Genomic DNA, 19,334 nt, shown 5'->3' with positions numbered 1-19,334 from the left:
TTACTGTGCCTCCTTAGGGAATGGACGCTGTATTTCTCAATCAGGGCTGAAATGAGAGGGTCTGATGACCATGAAGCAGTTTTCTGTAGCTCACTTGCCCCATCTCTGCCTCTCTCTGAAGCCTCAACTGGGCCTTTTCATGCCACTGTGTTGTAGCTGGGGAGGGCAGCTGCAGGTTCCTACGATTGTGGGAAAAGACGAAGTTGCTTTACGGAGCTGCAGAAAGGTCTTGCAAGAGCACTGTGCACACTCCAAGGAACCTTTTGCCTTTGAAGCCAGAGTGCTGCATCACAGCAACAGGGAAACAGTGATGAACCCACCCCACAATCCACCCAATGTTGCTCCCCATTTTTCCTCTTTCTCAACCACAATAGTGGCCAGGAGAGTTGGGAAGGCAAGTTCTCAGTTCATGAACTCCAGTAGGACGTGGGCATGCCCCTTAAACAGGCTCCACACCGCTCAGTCGAAGGGAAGGGTTTTTGATCAACCTGCTTATAATAAAGCAGCTATAAATGCCACCTGTCCAGGGACTCTTCCAGCTATGGATGCCTGTAGGAAAGGCGCAGGAGGGAGGCAAGAGAACGCAAACTCTGTCCCTTGTGTATTTGCATGTGATGCTGTGATGCTGTTATGAAACAGCAAAGCTTGTGTCGTGATGTCATAATGCACATATCATCCCTGTAGGAATGAATACCTATAGCAACTCTTTGGGTCTATTTAATCAGGATGGAGAAAGCAGAGGGCCTAGAAAGGCTTTTGGGGGCTGATAACTTTCGGGACTAATTTACAATACTACATTAACACTTACAAGACTGCATGACAAAGCACCAAATATGGAGTTCTTTATTTAAAAAAATTATTTGACAGCTTTGTCTTCAGAAAATAACAATTCAGAATATTTTACTTTTAGTTATTACATAAATTCAATGATGTTATCAACAGTTCTAGAAAAGCACTAGCAGCACCCAAGCATCATTACAACTCTATTTAACTATCTTTTCTAATCCTGATTTTGATAGGTCTATAATTCTTTCCCTACCTGGCAGGGATGTCATGGACTTTAATTAATTAATGTTTGTAACAAGATTTAAGATTCCCAGATGAAAGGCACAGCATGAGAGTAAAGTGTTATTACTCATTGGTGTGATTGTCTTAAGACAGTATCACCTTACACAATACAGATCCTCTCAATGATTTCAAGTTGTTTGAAGTCTGATATATGTATTTATAATTAAAAGATACTGTGGAGATACTCGAAGGCGGGACTGGGATTGTGAAAGCTGAAGGAGGAGAGAATAAACTAGAATTAAACAGTTCCTTAGGCCAATTCTGTCTGCAGTTGTGTAAAGTGCATTCTTTTCTTTCTTTTGTTCTCTTAGGAGACTCCTCTCATTTAGGTAAAATAAAACCTGATGAAAAAAATGAAGGTGAACTGTCACTCTGATTCATGTTCACTCACCACACATATGCATACGCATACACACCAGCGCTAATCCCATTTTATACATTTGCTCATGGGTTTCTCAGAGGAAAAAAAAGGTGAATTAAGTTTTTCTTACACCCCTTTCAGCCTAGAGAAAAAAAATTAAAGTAATTTCATCTATTTAGCTAGAGGTGCACATTGACGGATTTTATTTATCAGTTTCGGTCATTTTAGCTTAATGAAAATTTGCTTTTCCTTTCTGTAATTTCTTTTCTTAATGTTTTGAACTTTAGGAGGTCACACTTCTTTTTCTCTCCCTCTGAAGTATTTTTGTAATTAAGATTCTCTGTACCTCATGAATCACACTTTGACCATAAAGACACCTTTCTGTAATTGCTAAGATATTTATTTAAATTTCCCACCTTAAACACAAGGTGGCTTATCCTCACAGTAACTATGTCAGATTGGTTAGACTGAGAGAAAATGACCAACCCAAAGCTGAGTGACCAAGTAGAAATTTGGCTCTTCTGAGATAAGTCTTGCTTCAATTACAGAAAGCCTTCAGGTTAAGATGGCAGTTGGGACCAGGACTGCCATCGCTTAGCGATGCGGTTGTAAAGTGCGATGCCACATGACCGCATCCCTTAGTGATGGCAATCCTGGCCATCCTGGTTGCCATCGTAACCCCACGACCAGGCGGGTCATTAAGCGGGAAGAGACAGGAGTCCAAGGTAAGGAGTGTGAGGGGGGTGCTGTGAGGAGGCGCTGGGGAGTGTGGGAGGCCCAGTGGGGGCCGTAAGGGGTGCTGTGGGCAGGCATGCGGTACAGAGCATGGGTGGACGGGGGAGCCACAGTGTAAGAGATTGGGAGAAAAAGTGGTGAGAGCAACCTATGGGTACGACTTACAATCTTCCCTGCCAGCTTCCCCATTGACTTTGCTTGCGGGAAGCCAGCAGGGAAGGTCGCAAATGGCAATCATGTGACCGCAGGGACATTGCGATGGCTACAACTTCATGGACCAGTCATAAGTCCCCCTCGTTCAGCACCATCATAATTTTGAATAGTTGTTGAATGAGTGGTCCTAAGTCGAGTACTACCTGTATTCATTGCATGTAAATTGCTTTATACTGCTGTATTCATCCCCTTTATGACCTAGGATTTTAAAAAAGGCTCCAAACTGAGCTCAGCTCTGGGTGATGTCATGGACACATTCATATATTCCTTTACAAAAATACAGAAATAGTTTGCCACTGCTTTCTTCCAGGATGTTTTACAGCCCCCCAGTTGTAAATTCCAGTTTAAATACCAGCTGTGGAATTCCTAAGTGGTCCCCCATTCAAGATCAACTAAGGCTAAGTGGTAGATGCTGCAATTTTGCTGGGCCCTAGGAAGACAGAGGATTACTGTTCTCATTTCACTGAATGAATTTGAGGAGTGGTAATTTTTTCTGTATCTGAACTTTGAAGGGCTGATATAAGGGACATCTCATAAAGACCTCCTTAAATCATACCATTTCCACCCTTCTACATAAAAAGTACCTACTAATAGTGAAATTCCAGGAAAAAGGTTTCTATCATAATTTTCTCATTGCTATTCAAATGTACTTTGTAGAGGTTTTTTTTTTCTTCCTCTAAGAAGAGATTGCTTCTAAACTAGCATGTGGGAGGGAGAAGTTGCTATATCATGAGCTTTTCTGACAGGCTCCAAGTAGTACACAAGAGGAGATAAACTGTTCCATGGTACAGAATTTCTACAAGACCCACTAGCTTGAGGGTTGGTTTTCCAACTACATTTTCAGGGGATGGGCATTTTGCCATATTCCCTGCAGAGTTTTCTCCACAGTGGCGCATATCTCTGCTATTTCATTTCTCCCTGTAAGGAAGGCAACTGGATTTCCATGTGACGGGCAGAGCCTTCAAAAAGCTTTTGTTCTGCTCAAAATTCATCCATGTGGATGGAGACAAAAGGCTGTCCTGTAACAACTTCTTAGCACTGGACCACTTGATGTCGCTTCTCAGCCCAACGTCCCTAAAATGATTTTGTTATCTTTGGTTGGCATATTTTATGATTTATGAGCAACCAATTATTACTTGCACAGTGTCCATGAATGGAAAGGTGGTTTCTATCACTGAGTGGGCCTCAGGAGTTGGGTATGGCAAACTGCCAATATACCATTCTGATTTTCTGCAAATGTGTTGAGCAGGGAAGTTCACGCTGTTGACTAACACTATTCTCCATGTACATAAATGCATTTCCAATAGTAGCTTCTTACTGAGATGATGTGTGCATGTTTACGTATACCAGGAGAATAACCTGTGGAGGGAGGGGAGGATCTGCAATGGTTTAGTCTGGTTTAATCAGCCATCATCTTGGCATGCTCCACCCACCACTCTGAAGGTTAGCAGGATGCAGGTCAAAATATGGATACAGTATGGTATGGATAGTGAACTGAAAACCCAACCACATAATATACACTATGATCATAAGGACTGCTATTTGAGAGAGCTCAGAGAATGTAATACTTCCCCTTCATTGCAGTGATGGAAAATATCACTAATCAAGTTTATCTCCAGTTATTAAAAATATTTCTACCTAGAAACAGCCTTGCATTAATCTGAACTGATAAATGACTTGAGACTTGTATCAGTCTTGCAAATAAGCCCTTAAAACTAAGGCACTTGCTTCTTCAGGCTAGCCAAGGGAGAGGAGCAATCAGCATAGAAATGCAAGTCTCTGGCTTTTCTCAGTTAATACAAGAAATATATTTTATCAAACAGAGTGATAGAGAAGAGAGACAATCATTAGGACCAATTGGCATGTCTTTTCCCTCCCCAACCTCTATTTGAAGTGCACGGGCAGCCATTTTAATCAGACTGTGGCTGGAAAGGAAACACTTAAAGACTTCCTTCCATTCCTGTGTATTGAAATCCCAAAGGAACCTCCCACAGCATCTGGGATTAAATTGAAAAAACAAAACACCCCCCCCCTCCATCTGACAAAGATGCAAGCCACAGAATTAAACTCTATGTTGTAATCTCTCGATGGCTGTCCCAAGAACGTTAAGGCACAGTGCCAACACCTCAGAGAGAGTTCTACAAACATCACTCACTCATTTTCACAGAAGAATCTAAGATTAGATCTCCTCACACAGAGTATTTATTAAATCCCAAGACAATGGCAGACACACTGGCTTCTGTGCAACCTACTTTTCTGCTCTGATCATTAGGAAATACATATAATTGTAATACAAGGCTGAAGAAAAGTTGGCCCGCCCTTTGCTAGCCATTGCTCAAAATTTGCTGACTGACTTTTGAAAATCAAGATTCTGGTATTCTGGGTTTTCAGACTCCATATTCCTGGTTGATTTAGGGTATAGTAGGCTGACTGGAGGAGTGTCAAATTCAGTTGATTACAAGATCAGATCCTCCTAATATATTCCCAAAAAACAGTAATGTGTGTGTGTGTCTTTTAACAATGAAAAGATACTGATTCTTCTTTAGAGTTACAAGATTGATTGGTTAGTACGATAGAAGTGCTTCAGGCTAAAATTAGGGATCTTAAAAGGCTTCTTGCAACACTTTCAGGATGGAATTGCCATTAAACTTTATTCCAGGAATTTGCATTATGCTGCTGAAAACCTCTCCCTATCAAGAGGTATCTACAAAGAAAATGTTGCACAGTATTATTACAGTGATTTATATTCCTAAATGCTGAGCTAAAACAAATCAGGTTTTCACAGTTCAGTTCACAAGCAACAGAAATCTGAACTTACATTGTGACTGTGGGAGGTAAACAGGGAGGACTTATCCAATTTACAATGAAATTAGTAACTGAAGGGGTTTTGTATACCCCCTTCCCCATGAAATTCCTTTCCACATATATAGAATGAGGGCAGTACAATATAAGACACATTGACTTCACTCTGAATTGGCTGTACACCATTTCTTTCTCTGATACTATGCTGTCATATCTTTTTAGTTATTTGTTATTCTAATTTCATGACATTCATGATGTCTGGAGCTTCTCTAACAATAAGTCATAATAAAAACACATTTTTCTTTTATTGAGTTTGGTATTGAAAGTAATTCTTCAATGGGAGACTCACAAGCTAAAGAAGCAGAGTTGGGATAAGTGGGGAGAAAAGAGAGAACTAAAAAAGCTGTCCAGAAGGGCTTTAGTTTGTGGCCGTCAGAGCTTCTCTAGGTTGCTACTAATTTGTAATTTTAATGTGGCAGATACATTAATAATAATATAATATAATGTGACAATAAAAATATAATGTGGCAATAAAAAAGCTAAGAAGGTAACAAAAAGACCAGAACACATCCTCTCCAGCAACCAACACCCAGATAAGCAGGGATTAACACCAAACAAACAAACTAGCAGAAAACAATGCCCTAATCAAGGAATTACCAAGGAAAAAACCACACCCCCAGCAACACTGGCAGGGCAAGCTACTGTATATGAACAGGGAGCAAACCCCACACTCACTAGCACTGATACTGTTATCTAGTCGGGTAATGAAATGTCTGCAAACAACCAAGCTCAGAGAGCACCAATGACTCCAAAGTGGATTGTGGCCAGAGAAGAGCAACCAAGATAATAAGGTTATAAGGTAAAACTTATAAGGAATTATTGGAGGCATTGAGTATGTTTAGTTTGGAGAAGAGAAGGCTTGGGGAGATATGATAGCTGTCTTCAAGTGTCTGTGAAAACAGCAGAGAATTGGTCAGAACTGTCCAGAAGACAGGTCAAGAAACAAATTAACAAGGAAATGGATTTCAGGTGGACATCAGAAAGATTTTCCAAATGGTAAACACTGTTTAATAATGGAACAGACGCCCTTGGGAGGTGGCAGATGCTCCTTCATTGGAGGTGTTTAAACAGAAGCTGGATGACCATCTGTTGGGGACACCGTTGTAATGGATTCTTACTCTGTGCAGGAGGCTGGAGTAGATGATTCCCAGGCTCCCTTGCAACCCTTAAGTTCCATGATTCGTCATGAAGAAATGAAAGAAAAGCTCAGCATATAATAAGTTTACTTATTATAAATAATGATGTGGTCTCCTCCTAATGCTTTTTGACTCATTTTTGCAGTCAATCAAATATAGTGTTAGAAGGTCCAAGCAGCTGGTATAAAGAAATAAGGATCACAAGATGAACAACAATCATGGGAGTAATAAAAATTGTTCCCAGAAATGGTGAGATCAATTTTTAAAATATATTTGATGGGAAAACAAGAGCATAAATGACCTTATACAAGAAGTATACTATGATCCCAAATATTTCACCAACAGAGCTACCATATAATTAATAAGGCTGATGACAGAAGAATGTTTTTAAAGTTTAGGCTGTAAAGGGTTTAATAAAGAAAACATTTTCAGTAATCAGAGAACAAATAGGAAGAGAGGCCTAATTCGTCTTCTTTATTCTGCAGTAACTGAGTCAAACAAACCCAAATAATTATGTATCAACATTTGTTCAGCTTGTGTTTTAAATCAAATTTACCCAAGGTATATGTCCCAAATCATTCATGAATTAGAATGAAAAACATGATAAGATTATTTATGAGACACGTTTTTTCTAATCACAAGATTTATTTTTTCTGAATGTTTTTTAATGAAAATAAGAAAACACCCTTATTAGGAAAGCATTCCTATCTTACTTATTTATTGCACTTAATGAGTCAAAACTTAAGAGAATTCCATTGGATATGAACCAAAAGATCATTAATATTTCCTGACAAACATTCAGAAAAAATAAATCTTGTTCTGATTAGAAAAACCTTTCAGAGGTATGATAAGATTATGTCTCATAAATAATCTCAGAAATATGGATGGCCAAATCATATATTTGTTTCCTAATAATAGCACCTTTGGGCACTTTTTCTTCTAGCCTCCCCCAAATATCCTCAATTTCTGCACACTTTTTAAAAAATTACAAAGTGCACTGCAAAATTGGAAAATGTGGATATCACTGTATAGCTTCATAATTCATGAATAATTTGGGACATATACCTTGGGTACATTTGATTTAGAACATAAGCTGAACAAATGTTTCCCCCATCCCCCAACTTAAAGACACTAAGTTAAAGGACCTACAGGAGTGGCTGAAAGTTAGCAGGATGCCAAACATGGCACCTTGCCCCATCTCACTTTTTTTTTTTAAATAACTGTTTTAACATTAGCAAATTGAAAGCATCAGTCTCGAAAATCATCTTTATTTCCAACAATGCACTTGGATGCCACACAAGCTTCATGGTTCTTCCTAGAAGATAAAGATGGAGCACAGCTGCCACCCCAGTGCTTTCCTTGTACATGTGCACTCCTGCCCAGAAAAAAAAGATGGGGCTGATAGTGACTACCTTCAGGGGCTAGATAACAGGTATTCTGAGACTGCAGCAGCCATTTTGTAAATGGTCAAGGTGTCCACCCATCATAAACGATTTCCCTGAGTACTCACATCATGCATTTCAAAGTTCAAATGCTCCCAAAGGCCCAAAAGAGTTGGAAACTCTGCACTGCCATACTAGGTGATGGAGGCAAATGAAGTAATTAGAGGGGAAAAAAGCAAAACAATTAAGAGTTAAGTGGTCACCTAGATGAAGGAGATTGCTCAGGTATAATTGTGGCCTTCAAATTGGAAATTCTGCAGTCAAGTCAAAAAGGCATCCTTCATATCAATTTAGCACCAAATTACTATATACTGCATGGGATTATGCTCCATTATAGCACAATATCATTCACTCTGACTAGTTGTGGCTCCACAGGGCCTAAGGCACAGCATTGCCCCATCTTTTGTATCTTTTTAAACTAAAGGTACCAAAACAGAACATAACAGGATAGTGTCATAGCTATCTCAAAGCTTGTTAGAATACCTCTATTAATAATGAAGCCCGGCCAGACAGTTTGTATATGGATTATGGATTCTCATTTGACTAGAAAGGATACCCTGGGAGCTTCAGGGTCAAATTTGGGAGGTAAAAAAAGAATATTTGGGTTATGATTTGCGGATAAGCAACTACAGCAGACCAGGCTGCCAATTGGAAGTGAGACAGGCCCCATCAGTCACAGCCTTTTGGAAGCTAGTTGAAACAGAACTGTTCAGAGGACTTCTGAAGGTGGTGTTTTTAGTATGGTTTTTGTTTTGTTATTTTATTCATCTTGTATTTGCACCATGGGTGTTTTAGCTGGGCTTGTCCTTTGCTTTTGGGTGTTAATTGCTATAAGCCTCCTGGAGTTGCTGAGATGTAGTAGTATATTTCAATGGAGCAAGAAATAGTAAGCCAAAGAAATTAAGGCATGAGCACAAATGCCCTTCACAATTGTACTTCGTGTCTTTTTATCTCTTGCCTAAAAGCCAACCTTCTTTTTCTTGCTTCCATGTAAGGTTTGCAAGCCCCTTTCAGCTCTTTCTCTTCATCATTCCACTAACCACCCTTTTCCATATCTCCCATCAGCTCAACACCCTTCTATGGCATCCGTCATTCTTTTCCTTATCCTCTTTCCTTACATCTGCTTTCCTTTCATTCTGTTGTGAAATTAGTCAACCTTCTAATACTTTCTCTTTTTGCAGACATTCTATGTTTACTCAACTTTATTTACTTCTTTTCTTATTTTCTGTGTCCATTTTTTCTAAAGATTCACTCTGGACATTACAAAAAATGGTCTGTCTTATGTTCATAACCTCTCATCCTTTGCATTCTTCATTAATTCTTTCATCTTTCAATCATGAAATCAACATTTTTTTATTAATACTTTCTCCATGTGTACAGATGTGTTCAAAACAGACGCTTTCTAAGCAGATACACACCGGTCATCATTCTAATTTACTCTTGAGTCTCCAAAATGGCCTATTAACTTTTTCTGCCCTCCCTCAAATTTTTCCTACCCATCCATTCATGTCACCTAATAGAAGATATATTTTTCTTCTGGACTGAATGCTGCACAATTTCCACACTTATCCCTATTTTTTCCATTTACACAATCTAATTCACAGGAACATAACATGCTACTGCATTAGGGATTCCAATTTTCATACACACCTACAAGAATCTAGATGACACTCATTCATACTTTCTGACATACATTTTAACTCTTTCATTCATAATTAAACCTATACCTTCTCTTCCCTGCGTGTACTGATCAACTCCACTTCATAAAATCAGTCAATTCATTCAGGTTTATTTTGTCTTTCTTCTTTCTCTCAGCTTCACAGACATGCCTAGGTTATTTTTTTTCCCATTTGTTTCATTTATAAATTCTTTTATAGATTCATGCTCATTTACCCTCTTACATTGTAAGTCACAGTTTTTCATATGCCACAGTCATGCTCATCTGGGCCTATGGATATCGACCTCAACTGCCCATAAATACCCATCACCCCTTACACAGCAAGCAATTCCAGTAGAAGAGAATATATGTAGCTCAGAGTTGGAGTCCTTGGTGCTTTCTGAACTTGGTTGTTTGCTTGCAGACATTTCATTACCCAACTAGGTAACATCATCAGTGTGGGGTTTGCTCCCTATTTATATACAGTAGCTTGCCCTGCCAGTGGAGGTATGGTTTTCTCCTTGGTAGTACCTTGATTAGGGTATTGTGTCCTGCTTGATTATTTGTCTGGTGTAAATCCCTAATTTGGGTGTTGGCTGCTCAAGAGGATGTGTTCTGGTCTTTTTGTTTCCTTCTTAGCTTTTTTTGGTCTCTGTTAAATTGTGCGCAACTGTAGTTTATCTCTAGGTGTCTATTGATGGCTGATTTCACAGGTCACAGATGCTGGCGAAACATTAGGAACCAAAACTTCCAGAACACGGCCACACAGCCCGGAAGACCCACATCAGCCATCGTATTCCAGCCGTGAAAGCCTTCGACAATATGATGGCTGATTTGTCGGAATGCCAAGCTTCCAGGAATTTCTTAGTGTTTTTGGATTTAGCTTGGTCTAGGAAGCTCACAGTTTCCCAGTTGAAACTATGGTTGAGTCTGTCCATGTGTTATGAGATTAAGGAGTTTTCATAGTGTCTTCTGACTGCTTGTTTGTGTTCATGGATGTGCTCTGCTAATCTTCTGCCTGTCTGTCCTACATAATGGCTGTTATAGTCCTTACGCTGTATGTTGTAGATGACTCCTATTTTTTCTTCTTGGGCTACTGGTCTTTTGGTTTACTAAAGATGTTTTGGAGGATTTTAGTTGGCTCGTGCACTACAGTGATGCCGTGTGGTTATAATAGTCTGTTGGTTGTTTCTGAGATGTTTTTGATGTATGGTGGTGTTATTCATTTATGTTTATTCATTTATTTATTTATCACATTTATATAGCCACCCATCTCACACAAAGTGACTCTTTATCCTTCTCATAACTTGTGTTGATTTTGCTGTAGTAGGTTGAGTGGTCAGGCACTTTTTGATAAAGTTGCATGGGTATCCACATTTTGTTGGAAGATGTTGTATAGGTATGTTGTCTGTTTCCTCTTTCTCATGTTCTGGGTTGTTGCAGTGTGTTTGTACTCATCTGAATAATGTTTTTACACAGCTCCTCTTGTGGGAGGTTGATCTGTTACTTTGGTAATGGAGCACTTGGTTAGTGTGGGTTGTTTTTCGATAGACCTGTGTTTCTAATGTGCTGCTGTTTCCTCTGCTGATGAGAATATCCAGGAAAGGTTGTATTTTGTTGTTGTTTTCTTCCCTTGTGAATTTTATTCCTTTGAAGATGTTGATAGTTTCATGTTTCTTCTCTAGTTGTTCCTTTTTTATTATGACAAAGGTGTCATCTATGTACTAGATCCATGCTTTTGGTTGTACAGTTGTGTGAAAAAGAAAGTACACCCTCTTTGAGTTCTATGGTTTTACGTATCAGGACATATTAAAAATCATCTGGTCCTTAGCAGTTCTCAGAAGTAGGTAAATACAACCTCAGATGAACAACAACACATGACATATTACACCATGTCATTTATTTTACAAAAAGAAAGCCAAAATGGAGAAGCCATGTGTGAAAAACTAAGGATACCCTTACTGCTTCCATAGGTATGAAGAGGCTAAGTAGCAGCCAGGTCCTGCTAATCAAATGCCCTTGATCAACTGATCATCAGCAAGTGTGACTTCGTCTATAAAAGCCAAAGTTTTAGGAGTTTGCTGGTCCTGAGCATTGAGATGTGTGTTAACACAATGCCAAAGACTACCGACATCAGCAATGATCTTAGAGAAGCAATTGTTGCTGCTCATCAATCTGGGAAGGGTTATAAGGCCATTTCCATACAATTTAAAGTTCATCATTCTACAGTGAGGAAGATGATTCACAAGTGGAAAACATTCGAGACAGTTGCCAATCTTTCCAGGAGTGGACGTCCCAGCAAAGGTCAGACTGCAATGCTCAGAGAAATCACAAAAAATCCAAGAGTGATATCTCAGACTCTATAGGCCTCAGTTAGCATGTTAAATGTTAAAGTTCATGACAGTACAATTAGAAAAAGACTGAACAAGTATGGTTTGCCAGGAGAAAGCCTCTTCTCTCTAAAAAGAACATGGCAGCATGGCTTAGGTTTGCAAAGTTGCACCTGAACAAATCACAAGACTTCTGGAACACTGTCCTTTGGACAGACAAGACCAAAGTGGAGATGTCTGGCCATAATCCACAGTGCCACGTTTGGCAAAAACCAAACACAGCATATTAGCACAAACATCTCATACCAACTGTCAAGCACGGTGGTGGAGGGGTGATGATTAGGGCTTGTTCTGCAGCCACAGGACCTGGACACCTTGCAGTCATTGAGTCGACCATGAACTCCTCTGTATACCAAAGTATTCTAGAGTCAAATCTGAAGCCATCTGTCAGACAGCTAAAGCTTGGCTGACATTGGGTCATGCAACAGGACAATGATCCCAAGCACACCAGCAAATCTACAACAGAATGGCTGAAAAAGAAAAGAATCAAGGTGTTGCAATGGCCCAGTCAAAGTCCAGACCTCAACCCAATTGAAATGGTGTGGTGGAGCCTCAAGAGAATTGTGCATAAACAAATGCCCGCAAACCTCAATGAACTGAAGCAATGTTGAAAAGAAGAGTGGGCCAAAATTCCTCCACAACGATGTGAGAGACTGATAAAGTCATACAGAAAACAATTATTTCAAGTTATTGCTGCTAAAGGTTGTTCTGCAAGCTATTGTATCATAAGGTGTACTTAGTTTTTCACACATGGCTTCTCCATTTTGGCTTTCTTTTTGTAAAATAAATGATGACATGGTGTAATATGTCATGGTTGTTCATCTGAGGTTGTATTTACCTACTTTTGAGAACTTCTAAGGACCAGATGATTTTTATTATGTTCTGTTACATAAAACCATAGAACTCAAAGAGGGGATACTTTCTTTTTCACATGACTGTATGTGTGGTTGCATAGTTTTTAGATGCTGCATTACAGTCTCTGCTATGAGTCCTGAGAGTGGTGATCCCATGGGTGTTCCTCTGATTTGTTGGTATATTTGTCTATCAAACTGGAAATAGGCAGTGAGGCAGAGGTTTATGAGATCCAAGATTCTGGGTATTTTGATCTTAGTGTATTTGGCTAGGTCGGGTGTGTTGTGTAGTGCTATTGCCATGGATTCTTTCGCTAATTCTGGATATATAGATGTAAAGAGTGCTGTGACGTTGAATGAAACCATGATTTATCTTCTTCTATTCACCTTCAACCCTAAAAATAGAAGTAGATGGAATCATGGTTTCATTCGATGTCACAGGGCTCTTTACATCCATAGATCCAGAACCAGTGAAAGAATCCATGGCAACGGTACTACACAACACACCTCACCTAGCCAAATATGCTAAGATCGAAAAAAGCTAAGAAGGAAACAAAAAGACCAGAACATGTCCTCTCCGGCAGCCAACACCCAGATAAGCAGGGATTAACACTAGGCAAACAATCAAGCAGAAAACAACCAATGTACTACCAAGGAGACAAACAATCAAGCAGAAAACAATACCCTAATAAAGGAGCTACCAAGGAGAAAACCACACCCCCGCTAACACTGGCAGGGCAAGCTACTGTATATAAACAGGGAGCAAACCCACACTCACTAGCACTATTGATGTTACCTAGTCAGGTAATGAAACACCTGCAAGCAAACCACCAAACTCAGAGAGCACCAAGGAATGATAAAAAAACAATAAAACAGCAAGCAATTTTATGCAAAACAGAGAAAAAGATTCAAAAGATGAGATCACGTAAAAAGACCTCCACTGTCTATGGTTTTGGGAATGCTTTATATCACATAGTACTTTTTAATAAGCTAAAGAAAGCAGACTAGATTACCAAATTTGGTCATAACTATGCCAAATAGTTATAATAGAGAACATGTAGAGTAGAGTTCTCTATTATGGTAAGGGTAGTAAATAGTATATTTGGGTACAATTTGGCCAGCATGTCACAAATGCAACCAAAGACTAGATTTACCCTGTGCATGCTTATGATATTTTATGCTAGGTCTGATTTCTAATGAACAGACATCTAGCAAGCCTATTTCCTGTTGCCTGCATCCCATCAGCTATGTATCTGGGGAGACAAATACATAGCTGATGGGTGGGAGAAGTGACAAATTACAATTTGTGTAATTTAGGTGGGAGAAGTGACAAATTACAATTTAAATTAGGATATTTCTTAATTTAAGCAGCACTTAAAAATCGTAACATTGCCTAATTCTCTTGTTTCAATGGCATATTTAGAGCAGGTGTGGGAATCTTTTTCCTGGCTCCGTTTTGGAGGGAAGGCAAGGGCCATGGAGGTCCAAACCATGTCATACACTGGCATGGGTAAACTTGGGATTTTCCTTTTTGCAAGCTATGTCAAACTTACTTTATATTATATACTACAATGTTTAATGTTTTTCCACCTCAAAATGGTGGGAAGCTGGGCTGCTGATTTTTGGTAATTAGGTAAATGGGGAAAGTAGGGGTCCCAGGACCACTAGTGATCGTGGCCTCAAACCTCCATGTTTGGTTTATGATTATGGGTTCTGGATACAGTATCTGCATTCAGCAAGACTTCTGATACTCTTTTCTTGAATTGCAAAAGAGAGGTAGCAAAATACCCTTCTTCAACCTAATATCATCCAGATGCCCTGGATTTCCACATGCAGGATTCCCAGCCCGCATGCTAGGTTGAAGTCCAAAGCATCTGGAGGAGATGAAGTTGGACAAGGTATTAGATTTAGTTGTCCATCTGGCTTAATAGCTTTTTCTTCAATCTCTGATTATCTGTGACAAGGAAAAATAATTCTAGTCTTGCTGTAGGAGCATAGCCTATGTTTTCATTGTTAATCAGTGCGCAGTCTTAATGAAGGTGATTTATGTCACATGTATTAATACTCATGGGCATAACTGGAAATACATTGTTTGGGTCAGACAACACATATTGCTCACACCTGCATCCTGAAATGAGGGTCTTTGACCAAGTTCTCAGTGAAAGGAAATCAGTAGGAGTGGCTGCATAAAAACTCTGTCATTTCAGCTACCCTGGAATCAGACTTTTCCCAAAATGCTCACCATAATCCTGTCACTGTCAATGATAGTGTTCAGTCTGTGTGCAATTGTCAAAACAGTACACTGGGCAAACTTTTCACGGATTGTCTTCTGAATCAGCTCATCTGTTCTGAAATAAACAACATAAGAAATGTGAAGAGATTATGTAACAAGGAAAACAGTTTCTGCTTCTGGGCACTTCGTTTTTCTACATTCTTTGGCATAGCATTATGTCAACATGTTTGAATAAATTATAGCAGTAAGGCACATGTTTGCCTTTTAGACATGTCAAAGTGTTATGTTACACTACAACATAGCATGCTGTAGCCCTTTGCAGGCAGCCCTTTCACATTTCCTATGTGAAGAGGAGGAAGATGAGGATTGCACTTGACAGAGCCCTGAGTTTCCTTGACTGAACCTAAAATGATTTCTTTGCATGTCACTGATATTGGGTTCTCCAATTCGTGTGACCAAATTCTGTAGCATATGGACCAAATGCCACGTTCTAACACATATACACATATGGTAATATTTGTTAGAAAATTACCATTTGTGTAGGATTTTTGTCTTGAAAACCTCCATTCTTTTAATGAGTAATATTGCTTGCATGAAAAGTTAAAGTCCACTTTGGTGAAAAGAGAGTTTATACCAGAAATAGCTAATCTTTTGACTTCAAATCTCATGAACCCAACCAGTGGCAAGGAATTGTAAGAATTCTTGCCCCAAACATCTGAAAAGCACCATGGCTTACCACAAGGCATGCTACTACAATCTCTGCAGTCTCTCATGGAAATAATTTCTGCTTCTCCCTTCTTTCTCTGTGGTAGGTTTGACCTCCTTTAAATGAAACTTGGTGTCCACATTCTCACTTAAATGGGTTAGAGTGCTTTAATGTGTCTCCAATTATATCAGAGATCAGGACTATTTCATAAAGAGTCACTGTAGTATCAGATTGCTACAATTGTCATTAAGAATCAACACTGTTTTATATTCTCTATTAAGTGTACATCTAGGAATTGAGCCAGCTCTAGAATATAGTTTCTTTTCCTTCCCAACATAACCACTACCAGTTATGAATGTTTCAGTTAAACTTCCTTTTCACAGCTCAACCTTAAATAGTGTAAAGTTAGTATTTTATGTAAAATAAGAACAGTAATACTTTGAAGCAAGTTTTTGAATGTTAATTGAGATAATGTTAAAAATTAACCTGGAAGTACCAATCCCAATAAAAAGACTTCCAGTGGTTTTAGTTGCACCGAATTCTCAATCAAATTTCCTCCAAAGGAGAATAAGTTTTATTTCTTACCTTCTTTAATCCAACTGTAAGGAGAAATCAGAATTTTTCTATGCTATTTTCACTGCAATTTATTGGAGAAATTGTGATTTCTTTTAACTACAGTTCATTGAATAATGGCCAATTTATGTTTCTTTAAACCACTAGGTCAGATTAACTACAATTTAATGTGGATGTCACAAAAACAAAATATCATACATAGGAAAAGCATCCTATTAACTTATTTTAAAAAATCAAATGAAATTACAAAGATGGACATTTTGCCCTCTTGTTCCCCAAACAGTTATCAATGTATTCAGACCTCAATATATCTAGCATTAGAAATAGAACTCTTCTGCATTTTATATTAGATTTAATATAAAACAGATGATAAGGCATCATACCATAATGGTGATTTTCTTGTGGTTATATACTTGTCACTAAGGAACAACATTTAGCAACCAAACTGGGAGCTCTCTCTGAAGTAATTTACAAAGAATTCCTCTGTGATGGGGCAAAGCTTCTAAAGGCTGCTGTAGTTGCCTTTGTCTCAGATAGGAGTAGAATACAGAGTGCACAAAAACATATTCATTAGATTCACTTCACCTGATCCACATGGAACATAATCTCTGCAATAATGGAGCTCTGGTAAATCTGCCCTCCAGAACCGCTGAGGGAAGAGCATTCAAGCAAGTTCTAGAGAAGGTCCATTGATAACTGAATGGTGATATTTTGCCAAAATGAACCCTAAGAGTGATCACCTTTTTCATTTGTGTTCATCTGCAATTATCTACTGTATTACTTTTATAATTATTAACATTGTTGCTTTTATAATTTATTTTTGTTTAGTAGGTATTTTTGTATGACTTTTTGATGTCAGCCACTGACAGTCTGTGTAGATTATAATGACATATAACTACAATGCATAAATATTATAATAATATTGCAGGTAGATAGATAATACTTCCAGTTCACCTTGGGTCAACATTTGCAGTTGCTTCATCGATGATCAATATTTTATTCTTCTTCAGAATAGCCCTGGCCAGGCACACCAGTTGTCTTTGGCCAACACTAAAATTAGATCCAGATTCCGCCAATTGTGTTTCCAGTTTGTCAGGTAGCTCTTCTATTGCCTCTTTCAGCTGGACCTATAAACAATTCATTACACTAATTCTAAGTAAATTGTTTGTAAGAGAACATTAAGGTACCTCACATCTAATTTCAAAATATTCATACAATTTTATATTTAAAAAGTGCTTCAAAATAAGCAAGCCATAGTTTATCATTGGCTTATGGCATTAAGAGAAACAGCAAGCCAGAACTCATTGGTTGAAATGAGTTAACAAACTATGGATAGAGCGTGTGTGATTAGTTTAACATTACCAGATGCCCACCTTACATGCTGAACTCTCCCATTAGCAGCAGCCAACATGCTCACTAATGAGGGGCCATGGAAGTTGTAACCCCAAATATATGAAGGACATCAGGTTTCCTACCCAAGTTAGCAACACTCTTGCTCATTCAGTGTACATCAGACTTCTTGGTCATTCTGGCTTATGGGAACAAGGCCACAAGTACAAATACCAGAAAGAGAACTCTTCAACAACAGATTAAAGTAGTAACAGATTGAAGAAATAACAGATCAAAAAGCATTATGTTTCAGAAAAATTACCTCTTCCAAAGAATTCCACAGGTCTTCATCAGTATACTCATTGAAAGGATCCAAATTTTTCCTCATAGTCCCAGTAAATAAAGCTGGCTCCTAAAACCCAAGAAATTTTCAGGCAAATTATTTCGTTTGATTAACCTTGATGTTTCTGTAACAAAAATTAAACTCTCTTAGCTTTAGAACTAAAAATAACAAGAACTGCATGTTCAAACATAAATGTCATAAAATTCCAATAGCTATTTTTTTCAAGGCCAAATTACTAGACAGACAGACAGACAGATATGGTAGGCATGCTGAGAGGAAGCAGAAAGAGGTCCTGTTTTTCCTCCTGACAACCTTTCCATAAGCAACTTTCTCTTCCCAAACCATCTCCATTCCAGAGGATTACTAAAAATGTGTTTGTCCTCCATATCTGTATCTGACATCCTTTTGGAGAAAAACAGAATAGGTGGGAGATACAGAGCAATGTATTCAGCAATGTCATTTCACAAAGTTGCCTGGAAGAAACTATTTTAAAAGCAAAACAAAGCAAAGCATGTAATACGCAAGTTCCCTCCTAATGGAAATGCAAGTTTAGTGCCACCTAATTCTAATCTTAGAACACAATAATAAAATTAAGCTTTAGAAGTAAACTGCATCTGTCAGCATTTGCACACTCTCACACACATTCCTTTTACAGATTCTTAAAGCAGATGCATCTTTTTCTGGGAAAAGATCTATGTCTCCATTCACTCTAAAGCAGCTTTTTTTCCTTCAAAGAGTTGGATATTACACTCTTTAATACTTTTCAAATAAAAGCTCAGGAGAGGAAGGACTGGACTGAGACCACGGTGCTTGGGAGAGAATTATTTTATATAATCATCTATAGATAATCCTACAGCCCTTCTCCTTATGCAACTGCTCCAGTAATGGTTACAAGATGTGACTGAACAGACAGGACCATGGAAGTTCCAGGGTTTGTTTGGTTTTTTTCCCTCCTTTTATTCATAAACAAAGTCAGAAGGAATCAAGTTCATCCCAATATTGTCAAGCAGTTTTATTTTTCTGGCTAAGTGTTTTCCATTCTTTACAGAAGTGTTCCCTCCCTCTCTAGCCAAGCATAGCATAGCAAAGCAAAGCTTTTTTCACCAACCCATTTTTTCTCTAAATTTGTGTTAGTTCTCAAAAGCAATCTAAGTAAGCCTATCATACCACCCTCTGAGATAAGCCTAACATGTGCACCCCATGCCCCTAATTACTAGTCCAATTCCTATTTACCAGTCTAGGTTCAAGGAAATGCCTTATGAAATTAACTGGCATTTTGCCATTCTCTCTTAGAAGGATGACCTGACAGGGGGCCAGTTGGTAATTCTCTGACAGGTAAGCTTCTTCTTTCTTCTATCCATCCCCACAATTCTGTTCCCCATTAGCAGTTTTCTTTTCAGGGTGTGTCCTCAAAAAGTTTGGTGAAACTTGTCAT

The 19,334-nt window shown here is 38.6% G+C and overlaps 1 protein-coding gene across 5 annotated transcripts in view; it reads right to left on the bottom strand.

The window, feature by feature from the left end:
- ABCC4 (ATP binding cassette subfamily C member 4 (PEL blood group)) overlaps nt 1–19,334 on the bottom strand; it is a 199,117-nt gene that overhangs the window by 25,849 nt on the left and 153,934 nt on the right. For all 5 annotated transcript variants that reach the window (XM_088136451.1, XM_088136452.1, XM_088136453.1 and 2 more), the window contains 3 exons: nt 17,879–17,968; nt 17,182–17,354; nt 14,958–15,063 (listed from right to left, as the gene is read on the bottom strand). In XM_088136451.1, the coding sequence (XP_087992577.1) occupies nt 14,958–15,063; nt 17,182–17,354; nt 17,879–17,968 (369 nt within the window). The remainder of the gene's footprint in view (nt 1–14,957; nt 15,064–17,181; nt 17,355–17,878; nt 17,969–19,334) is intronic.

This window comes from Python bivittatus, unplaced genomic scaffold (assembly GCF_059951505.1).
Source record: "Python bivittatus isolate LINGU-HERP-01145 unplaced genomic scaffold, Pbiv_v1 ctg000060_np1212, whole genome shotgun sequence".
Lineage (NCBI taxonomy): Eukaryota > Metazoa > Chordata > Lepidosauria > Squamata > Pythonidae > Python > Python bivittatus.
The sequence above is the reverse complement of the archived record's forward strand: the minus strand, read 5'-3'. Positions and strand labels throughout refer to the sequence as shown.